The sequence below is a fragment of the Eschrichtius robustus genome, chromosome 17 (assembly GCF_028021215.1).
Source record: "Eschrichtius robustus isolate mEscRob2 chromosome 17, mEscRob2.pri, whole genome shotgun sequence".
In the NCBI taxonomy this organism is placed as follows: Eukaryota; Metazoa; Chordata; class Mammalia; order Artiodactyla; family Eschrichtiidae; genus Eschrichtius; species Eschrichtius robustus.
The window spans coordinates 50,256,202-50,271,546 of record NC_090840.1 but is presented as its reverse complement, the minus strand read 5'-3'; the positions used below and the strand labels follow the sequence as shown (position 1 = coordinate 50,271,546).

The 15,345-nt window shown below is 35.3% G+C and overlaps 1 protein-coding gene across 1 annotated transcript in view; it reads right to left on the bottom strand.

Annotated features, from left to right (window-relative positions):
* The window catches only part of SPAG1 (sperm associated antigen 1), an 89,651-nt gene that overhangs the window by 67,913 nt on the left and 6,393 nt on the right, over nt 1-15,345 (bottom strand). Inside the window, exons 3-7 of the mRNA XM_068525553.1 lie at nt 9,203-9,328; nt 5,183-5,247; nt 4,243-4,352; nt 3,538-3,643; nt 340-470 (exon numbers count right to left, since the gene is read on the bottom strand). Coding sequence (XP_068381654.1) covers nt 340-470; nt 3,538-3,643; nt 4,243-4,352; nt 5,183-5,247; nt 9,203-9,328 — 538 coding nt within the window. The remainder of the gene's footprint in view (nt 1-339; nt 471-3,537; nt 3,644-4,242; nt 4,353-5,182; nt 5,248-9,202; nt 9,329-15,345) is intronic.

Here is a 15,345-nt window from a genome sequence, read left to right as displayed (position 1 = left end):
CCCGCTTGACACAACTAGAGAAAGCCCTCGCACAGAAACGAAGACCCAACACAGCCAAAAATAAATAAATAAAATTAATTAATTAATTAATTAATTTAAAAAAACCACATGTACACTTTATTCAATCAATCATCTGGGATTATTAGCTACTTCAATTCAAATAATTAGGAACTTAAATTCCAAGTTAAACTTGAAATTAAAAGTAACTTGAGGAAGGTAATGATTCACATATAGAAATTTGAGTTCATTTGAAATATTTTTAGTGTAAATATAAGTGTCTACAAATGGTCTTTAACAGATCCTGTTGCAAATTTAAAGGTATTCTATGAACACTTTTACCCTTTAAGTTCCCGGGTTCTAACTCCAAGACCTTTTCACAATCCTGAAAAGCACTGTTCCAGTTCTGTAATTTGAGTTCCGCTTGAGCGCGATTGTTATAGGCTGCTACCGTGGGAAGCACTGATATGCTCCTGTAAAAGAGACATTTAATGGCAACAAGCAGATGACAGGAAAACATAAGATAGAGAAACTCATCTAAAGTCATAAGTAAAACAATCACAGCTCGTGTTACGGGTGCAATTGTGTCCCCCCAAATTCATATGTTGAAGTCCTAACCCCCAGCACCTCAGAATGTAACTATACTTGGAGATAGTCTTTAAAGAGATAATTAAGTTAAAGTGAGGTCATGAGGGTGTTCCCTAATCCAATATGACTGGTGTCATTATAAGAAGACGAGATTAGGACACAGACATGCACAGAGGAAAGCTCACTTGAAGACACAGAGAGAAGATGGCCATCTACAAGCCAAGGAGAGAGGCATCAGAAGAAACCAACCCTACAGACACCTTGATCTCAGACTTCTAACCTCCAGAGCTGTGAGAGAATACTTTTCTGTTGTTTAAGCCACTCAGTCTGTAACGGTTTATATGGCAGCTCTAGCAAACGAATATGGCTTGCATCATCAAAAATAATAACATACACTTCTATAAACATATTAAATCAATGTTTGGACAGATGCTTAAATATCCAGTTAAGAGATTTAACGTTGACTCTGGCTTTAGAAGTGACATGATCACTTAAATACTCACAGATCTCTTAAAAACCCAGTTTAGTTAACATCAAATATCAAATACATTTTTTTTTACTCTTTAGGGACAAGTTTCTAGTACAAAAAAAAAGGAGCAATCAACCACAACTAATATCCTTTATTAAGTTGTTATTGTGTTAACAGATACAAATTAGTCTGTAATCTAAAAGTAAATTTAAATCTAAGGAAATGATCATAATTTTATCAAAGGAATTTAATTGAAGGAAACAGAAGAGAGTAGTAGTAATTGAGGAATACAGACCTTAAGAGAGTAAATTTTGCTACATTAAGGGTATGAATGCAAAATAATTAATGAAAAGAATTTAAAACCTACCTGGCTGTTGCTTTAAAAACTGATTTGGAATGCTGTAAAATAATGTATTCCTAGATATAGGAAACATAAGGGTATCGGTGCACTAAATTTTCTAAATCCAGAAAAAAAAATGGGAAAGTCACAAAAAGTGTCAATTTACTAAGATCATTAAAGATGAATATAAAGAAATTACACAGTTGGGTAGAGACCAAACATGGACAATACATGTAAGAATAAATAACACGAGTACCTGACACTGAGTACTTCCCACATGCCAGGCACTAAACAGTCAACTCATTTAATCCTCATTATAATCCACGGAGGAGGCATTACTGCTCTTACGATTTTACAGATGAGAAAATAGATGTAACGGAAAGGTTAAGTAACATGCCCAAGGCCACAAGCTTGGAAATGGTAGAGTCAGGATTTAAATCCCAACTGTCTACTCCAGCACCTGTTCTCTTTACCATCATGTTACCCTGCCTTTCAGCATGTTGTTTTATTTAATCCTCACAGCTGCTCTGAGGTAGGCACTGTTATAGTCTCATTGCATTGAGAAGACTGAGGTAAGAGAGTTGAAGAATCCACCCAAGGTCGGAAAAGTGGCAATTTGAGTTCCCTTAACCATTACAATATGCTGCTTTAATTTTTCACCTCTATGACTTCTTCAAAGAGAAAGACAAGAAAAAGTTTGTTCCCTGTAATAGGCAAGAGATTCTCCACTGGTGGAAATCTACAAAAAGACAAATAACAATACCAGAGCTGACATCCACCTGCCTGAACAGGGGAGGCTGTACTGAATGAATGATACCTCAATATCCTCTTTACTTTGTATGTTCACTTAAACAGTTGAGCAAACTTCTTTACAGACACCAACAACATTAAAAAAAAAACTTTTCTTTCCAAATGTGGAAGCAAGATTGTACAGAGTTTAGCTCTGAGAAAGCATTAGTGGTTGTATAAGCACAGTTTGTCTCTAACAATATTTCAGGAAATTAGTTTACTTTTCATAGACTGTAAGAGCTTCATAAGTTCATGCAAGCATACAATGAATATCTACTATGAACCAGGTACTCTGCTGGGTATTAGGGATACAATTATTAAAAAAATGACAAGTGGGCTTTGCTCTTACAGAGCTTACAGTCCAGTTAGTGCCAAATCACACACACTTGAATTGTACCTCCAACAAAGTAGAGTTAAGATTACTATATGGGTATGTAAATGGGGGATGGGGTTAAACTGAGTAGGGTGGAGGTTTAACCTAGTCTGAAAAGTAAAGGCAGACTTCCCCAAAGAAGTGAGACATGGGCTGAGATCTGAAGAATAAGTCAGAATTAACTAAATCATGAGAAGAAGGGAGAGTATTCTAGATGGAGGACCCAGCATAAGCAAAGGCCCTGTGGCGGGAGGTAGCACCATAAGTACTAGGATCCAGGCAGTCTGACTACAGAACCTGAGTTCTTAACCTCTAAGCTATATGAACTTTCTGTCGAGTTCCATTCAGACAGCTTCTATTTTCTCTGTAAAACAGTAAAGTTAGAACCTCTGTCAAAAGTGGGGATGAAGTGGGAGCTTGGAGGTTTAAGGAAATTATTGAAAAAACAAAGCAAACACAAATGAATTTATGATAAATCACAAGTACAATATCTTAAGTGGTTCTGACACTGATTATTTAGCTTATTTACATCATTTCAACAATTAAATTTAAACATTATCATTTTTTTAAATGGCAATTTTTGGGCTTTCCTGATGGCACAGCGGTTAAGAATCCGCCTGCCAATGCAGGGGACATGGGTTCGAGCCCTAGTCCGGGAAGATCCCACATGCTGCGGAGCAACTAAACCTGTGCGCCACAACTACTGAGCCTGCTCTCTAGAGCCCACAAGCCACAACTACTGAGCCCATGTGCCACAACTACTGAAGCCCATGTGCCTAGAGCCTGTGCTCCACAACAAGAGAAGCCACTGCAATGAGAAGCCCACGCGCCCCAACGAAGAGTAGGCCCCACTTGCCACAACTAGAGAAAGCCCGCGCACAGCAATGAGGACCCAACACAGCCAAAAAAATAAAATAAATAAATTAAAACATAAATAAATAAATAAATGGCAAGTTTAAACCACAACGAAAATCTGCTCACCGAGTATAATACATCACAGCCTCTTCATAATCTCCTGAGTTAAAAGCTTCATTTCCTTTCTCCTTTTCATGAGTAGCAAGAAAATCCTTTTCCTTCTCAGTTAGACCTAGAAATAAATGTTATCTGCTATAAGTAAAAATATAACTTAGTATAACTTTAACAAATTTAAATCCAAGAATGCTTATTTTAACAGAAGCAGAAAATTATAAAACAAATAAAAGAAGATAAAAGTTTCCTAAGTTTAGAGATATTTCTTTTCTTTTTTTAATTATTCAGAATTTTTGAAGGTTTAGATTTTTTGAATAATTGTTTTGTTTTACTTTAATGGTACTATACACCTGTGGACTTCAAGTGAAAACAACCTCCTCCATCTTCTTGTTTTGAGGCAAAAAGAAAAAAATTTGAGGGATTTGGAGGAAAAAGAAGATTTGAAAAAGGGAATGAAAAATGAATTACAGTAAAAAAATAGGTTTATATATATATTTTTAAGTCTTACTAAATTTAAATATCGTAACTCTTACCCATAAAATTAAGAAGTTAAAGGATAGAATGGAATTTGTTAGAGGTGGTAAGCTCTAGGAGAAAATCCATAAACTTTTCATGGAAATCTGCAGCACTTAAAGAGAATGTCTTTGGGTCAACAGCTTTTATTATATTTCAAAAAATTTAGAGACTACTAAATTATTCTTATTTTCCCCCAATTACCTGCTGTATCTAGTCTTGTCTCAATTTTAGACAAATGCAACTTGTTGTTTACTATAGTTTTTTCTTTGTAATCTTCATCAATTTTCGCACATTCCTTTTCCACGTCAAATCTTAAATGAAAAAATAATAAAACTAGAAAAAAAAAGCTCAATACAAACAAGAGAGTAAAATTTATTATTGATATTCTTGTATTTGTATCACTGTGCCTTTAGAAATAATATTCCAAAAATATATGATAGGTTTGTATTAGAAGTCACCTCTATTCTTTCCTAGAAAACATGGAATTTAGTGAGGACTTAAATATTAATCAGACCTAAACTGTGTGGAACTCTGGTATTAAAATTGTAACCAATTTCTCTTAATTTAAAAATTTGGGGGCTTCCCTGGTGGCGCAGTGGTTGAGAATCTGCCTGCTAATGCAGAGGACGCGGGTTCGAGCCCTGGTCTGGGAGGATCCCACATGCCACGGAGCAACTAGACCCGTGAGCCACAGCTGCTGAGCCTGCGCGTCTGGAGCCTGTGCTCCGCAACAAGAGAGGCCGCGATGGTGAGAGGCCCGCGCACCGCGATGAAGAGTGGCCCCCACTTGCCGCAACTGGAGAAAGCCCTTGCACAGAAACGAAGACCCAACACAGCCATAAATAAATAAATAAAATTAAAAATAAAATTAAATTAAAGTGAACTAAAAAAAAAAAAAAATTATTTTTTATTTTGGATGGGTATAAGTATTACATTAGCTATTTTTAGTTACTCTTATAAATAAAAGGATGCAGTAGTTTTTTATTTAATGAAAAAACAAAATCAAGAGTGCTTAATCCAAATACTCTTAGTACTCTACTGACATAACTTGATATTTGATATGTTCAGGTTTAAAACAATAAAGAATTTATTACAGTATTTTATGGTAGAGAATTTTTATATAAAGAAATATAAAACATACTTATCCCACTCTGCATAGTCCCTCGGAATTTTCTTTTTAGCTGGTCTACTTTTAGAATTTTTTTCCTGAAAGAAAAAATTATATTTTATGAGATATTTAATATAAGATTAGCAGATTTTCCTTTAAATGTGTAGTACTGGATTAAGGTACACAAATTGAATGGGTAAGAAAAATAGGTACCCTTGAAGTTACAACAACTCCAGTATTATAATTTTTTTAACATAATAATATACAGCAGGTTAAAAAGTGATTTTAAATTTGTAGTTAATTATGAGAGTGATGGGCAGGACTTTAAGTACATATATAAAATTTTAAAACTTATATGTGTGAAATGTGATTATTATTGATTTTTCTTATAATAATAAAGTACTAAACTATCATTCATTCTTTTAAAACCTAGGCATTGAAGAAATAAGAATAACTACTTTGCTATGTTAGACAGAGCTGTTTTGCTTGCAATGACAGGCACCCAACTTGAACTAATTTTATTTAAAAAGAATAAATTATTGGCTTATGTAACCAAACTGATGAAAGGGCAGGGGTATTGCTGGATAAAGGATTCATATACCCTCTTTCTACAGCTCTCCCTCTCTCCCCTTTTCTCCTTCTCTCCCCCAGAAGTCTCTGCTTCTCTCTCCCTGATTTTGTTTTCCCTGCTGTCTGCTTGCTTTTTCTATGTAGTTGGAAATGTGGCCACACACAGTCTGGGATTATAACCTGACAGGCCTCCCAATCAGAAAGGAAAAGGAGAGTGACTCTTCTCTCCATCTTTAGTTAGAGAAATCCCAGGGAAGGACTCTGATTGTCTAGCTTGGGTTATGGGCCCATCACTGACCAAGCACTAGCTTGGTGCTATTAAGTGGCTCAACCCAGGTCACATGTCCACTGCAAGCACCTTGAAGGGAATGGGAGGAAAGCAAACAACAGTTCACAAATAGTTTCTTAAATGGTTTCTTAAAAGTCATAATTTGAAACCATTTGAATGGGTCATTTATACAAGCACGATTTTGTATCATTGTACATTGGTCATTAGGAGTTACACAGATCTTCCAAATATTCCTACATTTCATTATACAATTAAAAAATCATATCTGTTAAAATCCTCATGGAGTTCACCAACAGGCACATGCAAAGATGCTCAACATCACTAATCATCAGGGAAATGCAAATTAAAACCACGAGATATCACCTCACACCTGTCAGAATGGCTATCATCAAAAAGACCACAAATAACAAATATTAGAGAGGATGTGAAGAAAAGGGAACCCTTGTACATTGTTGGTGCATCCACTGTGGAAAACAGTATGGTGGTTTCTCAAAAAACTAAAAATAGAACTACCCTATGATCCAGCAATTCCACTCCAGGGTATATATTTGAATAAAATACAAACACTAATTCAAAGAGATACATGCACCCCAATGTACACAGCAGCATTATTTACAATTGCCAAGATGTGGAAGCACCTTAAGTGTCTATAAACAGATGAATGGATAAAGGAGAAGTAGTGTATACAAACAAAAAAGAATGAAATTTTGCCATTTGCAACAACATGGATGGACTTGGAGGGTATTATGCTAGGTGAAATAAGTCAGACAGAGAAAGACAAATACTATATGATATCACTTATATGTGGAATCTAAAAAATAAAACAAACTAGTGAATATAACAAAAAGGAAACAGACTCACAGATACAGAGAACAAACTAGTGGTTACCAATGGGGAGAGGGGAGGGGGAGGGGCAAAACAGGAGTAGGAGATTAAGAGGTACAAAGTATTATGTATAAAATAAATTAGCTACAAGGATATACTGTACAACACAGCTAATATGGCCAATATTTTATAATAACCATAGATGGAGTATAACCTTTAAAAACTGTGAATCACTGTTATAACACCTGTAATTTGTATAATATTGTACATCAACTATATCTCAATTGTTTAAAAGTAAAAAAAAAAAAATCCTCATGGAGCTCATCATAAAAGTCATTAAGTGTCTCACTTAAGGGGAAATTTTTTTGTCACAAGTAGGTATTTGAGAGCCCCTAAGAATATGAAATACTCTGAATTCTACCTGAAAGCTCAGATTTTAGCACTGGCAACAAATACTGTTCATTGATTTCTTTGAAGTGATAGACCATTTCACTATTTCCAAGAAAATGTCTGCCAAAAACTCAACTCTGAATAACTATAGCTTGTCTGTCAGTCATTTCTTCAAGTAAAAATTGTTCCAGGAAAAAGTTGCTAATTCAGCTGGCAGTCAATCACACAAGTGCTTTTTCTTATGATAACCATCATATTTCATTTCACAGTGAAGTGCCTTCTGTGTACTCCTCATTTTGTCACACAGAATATTTTTTTAACATCTTTATTGGAGTATAATTGCTTTACAATGGCGTGTTAGTTTCTGCTGTATAACAAAGTGAATCAGCTATACATAAACATATATCCCCATATCTCCTCCCTCTTGTGTCTCCCTCCCACCCTCCCTGTCCCACCCCTCTAGGTGGTCACACAGCACAGAGCTGATCTCCCTGTGCTATGCGGCTGCTTCCCACTAGCTAGCTATTTTACATTTGGTACACACAGAATGTTAAAAAGATGTGTCCTCAAGATTCAAGATTTAATGACAAAAAAGGTTTTATTGTTTCATCAAAGACACTTTTAAGTTAAATTGGAATGTTTTACTATGAGTGCACAGCAGTGGAGAAAACAATGACCGCTAGTCCACAGTTGGTGCCACTGCCTTGATTCATGGTAAGGCACCAGCAGTTTTACCCTCAGTGCAAATGTCAACCCAGTGAAAGAGACAAAAGCATCAGCATTATTTTTGAAAATAACATTGACTTTCTGGATCCCCTAGAAGGATCTCTGGGACAACCAGTGTCCACAGGTCATACTTTGAGAACCACTGTACCACTAGTCTGTCTATCCCTACTGGACTATAAGCTCTTTGAGGACAGAGACCAAATGTTTTTTGTTGTTACAGTTTCAGGACACAGACTTAACACATAATGAGTGTTCAATAAATACGAATTCATTGATTACAGACAGTGGTATCCTTCCTATACTTACTTACTTTGTACCTCAGTTACCTGAGTAATTCCTAATGAGAAGTAAAAAGACCCAGGAAGGTAAATTACCAAGGAGCAGAGTGATGAAAAGGCTATGGATGTTTTTCTAATAAAATTGGGGACTCAAAGAAGAGACGAGAAAAACAAGAATGACTCAACCCAAAATGAAGAGACTTAGGTAAACATCCTCTTAAAGATGATAGGAATAATAGGAAAAAAAAAAAAAAAAAAAGGAGGGCAGAGGGAATGGAATGTGTGATCCAAGCGAAAGCCCACTGGAGACAAGGGTTGGGTTCTTTAATATCAGGGTCAGGTGGATGCCAAGAAGCTCAATTTTAACTTGAAGTTAAGTGAACCTGGAACTCCAACAGGCCCCTTCTCTATGGAAGCCATGGGTTACCAAGGAGAGATCTGCATGGCAAAATAGGGACCAATCTCAGAGAAATAAAAATGAGGGGCTGGAGATGGGGGGAGAAATGCACTAAACAGAGAAATGACATCTATAACTGCTTGATATCCAAGTTTAATGGGTTAATTAAACAGATTAATCCATCTGTTTTACGCTTTAAATCCATACTTAATTGTGTAACAAACTACTCCCTCTATACCTCTATTGGATACATGAAATTACTCCCTGAAACTCTTACACACCGAATTGGATCATAAGTACTCATCAAAAATTGTCAGAGTAGAAGAGACAGAACAGCAAAAGAAAAAATGAGGAAGGCAGTAAACCCAAGATGCAAGTCTTCAAATGAAAATACTGTTTCATTTTGATATCCAGGTGAGGCCTACTCCAGAAGGTGATAACACACGATCACCTGAAAAAAATCCCCAGCTGCCTACAGGACATCACACTTCAGCTACACTGATTAAACCAAGATAATGTTCTTAATAAACAACAACTTTCTCCCCCTACCACCCACACCCCACACCAAAAAGGCCTACCTTGGCAACGTGAAGATGGCTGTTTGAACCACGAACTGGAGGCAAATTATCTTCCATTGCTGGAAATGCTTCAGTTTCTTGAAAGTGTATTTTATCATCTTCTTTTTTAATTTCTGATACCCAACTCTGAGAAGAAGAGAGGAAAAAAGAAGGTAAATATACAGTTTGAAATAATTAACCAGGCATTAGAAAGGACTGTACATCATCATAGTTTACTGTGGGTCAATTTTTAGGTGACAGTTTGATCATGCCATTTTCCCCACCTGAAATGCCCTTCTTACTCTCTCGTTTTTTTTTCAATTGTAGGAAAATACACAATAACATAAAATGTATCATCTTAACTATTTTTAAGTGTATAGTTCAGTATTGTTCAGTATGTTCATTGTTGCCCTTCCTACTTTATTTATCTTACAAGATCTTTTACATCATCCCTTCCAGCAAGCTTTCTCTGAACTTCCTGGTTGGGCTAAAAGTGTTCCTCCTCTGTGTTTAGCATAGAGATTTTAAATCCTCTATTTACTGTTTGTCCCTCTTACCACACTGTAAGTTCCTTGAGGGCAGAGCCTATGTCTTAATCTCAAGAACCTTAGCATGTCAGCTGCAACTTAACATACAGATTAGATTGACCCAGTCTCCAACTCTAGCAGTTTGACAGAAGGAACATGCTCCTTTCTATAGGTAAATATTAATTACTTCAGATTCCACTGATTTTTTTTATATACAGTGGTCAGTATAAAATATACAAATAACAAGAAAGACAAAGAAGCAGAAAAACATTACCCACAGTCAATAGAAGCAGACACATAGAGTGGATGGATGTTGGAAGTAACAAATAGGGACTTAAAAACAGCTACAGTAAATATGTGAGAAGGGTGGACAACATGCATGAACAATTGAGAACTTTGGGAGAAGAATGGAAACTTTAAAAAGATTTAATGGAAATCCTGAAAATGAAAAACTCAGTATCCAAAATGAATCTATTTGATTAACAGTAGGATGGACACAGGGAAAAAGTGGACAAAAAGAGAATCAGTAATGTTATAGCAGATGCAAACATTAACCAACTTGACCTAATCAATATTAAAGACTTCTATGTTATTTTCAAGAGCACATGGAACATAGGCCAAAAAAAGTCTCAATAAATTTGATAGGGGTGAAATTATACAAAGTATGGTATCTGACCACAACAGACCTAAATTAGAATTCAGTAATAAGAAGTATTTAGATTATCCCCAAGTAACTGGAAATTAAACAATACACTTATAAAGAGATCATGGGTTAAAAAAGGAAATCAGATGGGAAATTGGAAAATAATTTGAACTAAGTGATAAAGAAAACATGACATATAATTTGTAGGATTCAGATAAAGTATTAGAGGGAAATATACAACTTTAAACAAGAAGAAAGGCTTAAGATCCAATTATTTAAGCTTCTACCTTAAAAAACTAATAAAGAGAGAGAAAACACATTAAAGCCAAAGTAGGTAGAAGGAAATAAAAATATTAAAAAATAAGAGTAGGAATCTGTAAAACAGCAAATAGAAAAATAAAGAAAATCAACATTCAAAACTAGTTTTTTTGGAAATAAATTAATACAACTGACAAACCCTCAGCAAGACTAGTCAAAAGAAAGTGAAAGGAAAAAATACAAATTACCAGTATCAGGTATAAAAGAGGTACATCACTAATAATTCTACAGATATTAAAAAAATGACAAGGGGATGTTTTAGACAAATTTATACCAATAACTTTGCAAGTTAGATAAAATAAACAAATTCCCTGAAAAACTTAACTTAGATACAAGAAAAGTTGAAGTACTTAAAACAAACACACAAAAAACACAAAAAAACCTAGCACATTGTCTGGCATATACTAGGTTCACAATAATGTTTATTAAACTGAATCGTCACAGAGGCCAGAAAAATTGAGTAAGATATTTCCTTATTATCTGTGAAATTCTATTATTTATTATTCAGCAGATATATAGTGAGGGTCTAATATTTGTCAGACACTCTTCAAATAGGGGCTAGGATAAACTATACTGTCCTACCCATATAGGAGGCGGGGAGGATGAAAAGGAGGCAAACAGGAGAAACAGGAAGAGAAAAAGAAAAACAAGGGAAGAAAGGTAAAAAGAGAGAGGAAGGATTATAGAGGAGGAAAGGGAGAGAGAGAACTGGGAACGAAGGAGAAGTGGCAAGAAAAGTATGAAAGAAGGGAGATGAGAAGGAAACTAACTTAAGAATTGACTGAGAAAGAACACACAGCTGGGGGGAAAGCAGGCCCTGCAATTAAAACAGCTGTTTACCCCTCAGAAAATAAAGCCAAAGAACGCTGGACAAGAACTGCTATTTTAACCTGTAGATTAATTACCAAATTTTTCAAACTCAAGTCAATAAAATGACAAAATGAGAAAGCTGAAAGTTTTTAAAAATTAGCATTCTGAGTTAGAGAATACACATACCTCAAAATTGTTTTCAAGTGTATGATTTACCTCAGAAAAAATACGCTGAATAAAATAAAGTAAAACCAAAAAAATTTGTTTTTCCAGAGTCTGTTTTAAAAAATATATATTTCTTAAGCAAAAAGAAACCACAAAGGAACTATAAGACAATACAGGTAAATATGTATCCGGTGGAGATAGAGTTTTCCTAAGTATAAAACAAATGTAAAGATCATAAAGGATAAAATCAAGAGGTGTGGTTACATAAAAATAAATAAATGAATAAACACCACACACAAAACTTACAAGGCAAATAACAAATTGAGGGGAAAATTAAAATATGTAGGAAAGAACTCTTACAAATAAATAAGAAACATATCAATAGAAAAGTCAATAAAGGGGCTTCTGGCTCTGACAAAGTAACAGGGACTAGATTTACCCTCCTGCCTAAACTTTAGAAAACCTGAAAAAATATATGAAACAATAGTTTCAGACACTGGACAACAGGTAGCACAGGACAATAATTCTTGAAAGAAGGGAAACAAATGAGGTAAACCCTACATTTGCTCCAAACTGACTGCCTAGTGTTTCCAGGCTACAGCACAGGGAAAGGAAACAGTCTTAGGTCTCAATGAATTTAGAAGAACGGAGGTCAGACTGGGGAGAACAAGACTGCAAGAATTGAGGAGGTAAGATTTCTGAGAGGAGAGAGGTGGACAGAGAGAAAGCTCTGAATATAACCTGAATAGCCCAGAGTCTACTAAAGAAACTGAATTAATAGTTAAAACCTTATCAATAAAGAAAACTTGAGGCCCAGATGGCATCAATGGTAAATTCTAGAAAACATTTAAGGAAGAAATAATATCAATTATACACAAGCTTTTCTAGGAAACAGAAGAATAGAGAATACTTTCCAACTCATTCTGAGGTCAACAGTACCCTGATACAAAAACCAGACAACGACATTACAAGAAAACTACAGACCAATATCTCTCATGATTCATAGATACAAAAAGTCCTTAACAAAATTTTAGCAATCCAATCCATATAAAAAAGATACATCATGATGAGTAGGGTTTATCCTGGAATGTAAGGTTACTATAACACTCAAAAACAGTGTACATAAATTACCTTATTAACAGACTACTAAGAAGACCATATGTTCATCTCAATAAATGCAGGAAAAGCATTTCACAAAATTCAATATCCATTCATGATAAAAATTTTCCACCCATCAAACATGGAACAGAAGGGAACTTCCTCAACCTGATAAAGGAGAACTATACAAATCTATAAGTAACATAATGAAAGGCTAAATGATTTCCCCTAAGATGGGGAACAAGACAAAGATATCTGCTCTCATTTCAACATTGTACTAGAGGTCCAAGCCAATGGAATAAGGCAAGTAAAAGGAATAAAAGGTAGCCAGTCTGGAAAAGAAGAAAATCTTTCAATATTCACAGATGACATAATCTTCCATAAAGAAAATCTAAGGAATCTACAAAAAAATCTACTAGAACGAATGTGTTAGTTTGAATTAAACAAGACACAGGATACACAGTCAATACAGAAAGGCCAATTTTAGATAACTATAAGCTTGCAATGTACAAGTAGAAATTGAAATTAAAATTCCACTGATATGAGGTATCTAGATTAGCCAAACTCAAAGAAACAGAAAGTAGAATGGTCAATAGATGCAGAAAAAGCTTTTGATAAAATTCAACATCCATTTATGATAAAAACTCTCCAGAAAACGGGCAAAGAGGGAACATACCTCAACATAACAAAGGCCATAAATGACAAACTCACAGCTAACATCATACTCAACGGTGAACAGCTGAAAGCGTTTCCTCTAAGATCAGGAACAAGACAAGGATGTCCAATCTCGCCACTTTTATTCAACATAGTTTTGGAAGTCCTGGCCACAGCAATCAGAGAAGAAAAAGAAATAAAAGGCATCCAAACTGGAAAAGAAGTTGTTAAACTGTCACAATTTGCAGATGACATGATACTTATTATACATAGAAGATCCTAAAGATGCTACCAGAAAACTATTAAAGCTCTTCGATGAATTTGGTAAAGTCGCAGGATACAAAATTAATACACAGAAATCTGTTGCATTTCTATACATTAACAACAAAAGACCAGAAAGAGAAATTAAGGAAACAATCCCATTTATCATCACATAAAAAAGAATAAAATACCTAGGAATAAACCTACCCAAGGAGGCAAAAGATCTGTACTCCAAAATCTATAAGACGCTGATGAAAGAAATCGATGATGACACAAAGAGATGGAAAGATATACCATGTTCTTGGATTAGAAGAACCAATATTGTCAAAATGATTATATTACCCAAGGCAATTTACAGATTCAATGCAATCCCTATCAAATTACCAATGGCATTTTTCACAGAACTAGAACAAAAAATTTTTACATTTGTATGGAAACACAAAAGACCCCAAAGAGCCAAAAGCAATCTTGAGAAAGAAAAATGAAGCTGGAGGAATCGGGCTTCCTGACTTCAGACTATACTATAAAGCTACAATAATCAATACAGTATGGTACTGGCACAAAAAACAGAAATATAGATCAATGAAACAGGATAGAGAGCCGAGAAATAAACCCACACACCTATGGTCAATTAATCTATGACAAAGGAGGCAAGAATATACAATGGAGAAAAGACTCTTCAATAAGTGGTGCTGGGAAAACTGGACAGCTACATGTAAAAGAATGAAATTAGAACATTCTCTAACACCACATACAAAAATAAATTAAAAATGGATTAAAGACCTAAATGTAAGACTGGATACTTTAAAGCTCCTAGAAGAAAACATAGGCAGAACACTCTTTGACATAAACTGCAGCAATATCTTTTTAGATCCATCTCCTAGAATAATGGAAATAAAGACAAAAAAAAACAAATGGTACCTAATTAAACTTAAAAGCTTTTGCACAGCAAAGGAAACCACAAACAAAATGAAAAGACAACCAACAGAATAGGAGAAAATATTTGCAAATGATGCAAATGACAAAAGATTAATCTCTAAAATATACAAACAGCTAATACAGTTCAATATATATATATATAAAAACCAATCAAAAAAATGGGCAGAAGATCTAAATAGACATTTCTCCAAAGAAGACATACAGGGGCTTCCCTGGTGGCGCAGTGGTTGAGAATCCGCCTGCTAATGCAGGGGACACGGGTTCGAGCCCTGGTCCGGGAAGATTCCCACATGCCGTGGAGCAACTGGGCCCGTGAGCCACAACTACTGAGCCTGCGCGTCTGGAGCCTGTGCTCCGCAACAAGAGAGGCCGCGATAGTGAGAGGCCCGTGCACCGTGATGAAGAGTGGCCCCCACTTGCCGCAACTGGAGAAAGCCCTCGCACAGAAACAAAGACCCAACACAGCCAAAAATAAATAAATAAATAAATTATTTATTTAAAAAAAAAAAAAAAAGACATACAGATAGCCAAAAGGCACATGAAAAGATGCTCAACATCACTAATTATTAGAGAAATGCAAATCAAAACTACAATGAAGTATCACCTCACATTGGTCAGAATGGCCGTCGTCAAAAAGTCTACAAATAATAAATGTTGGAGAGGGTGTGGAGAAAAAGGAACTCTCCTACACTGTTGGTGGGAATGTAAATTGGTGCAGCCACTACAGAGAACAGTATAGAGGTTCCTTA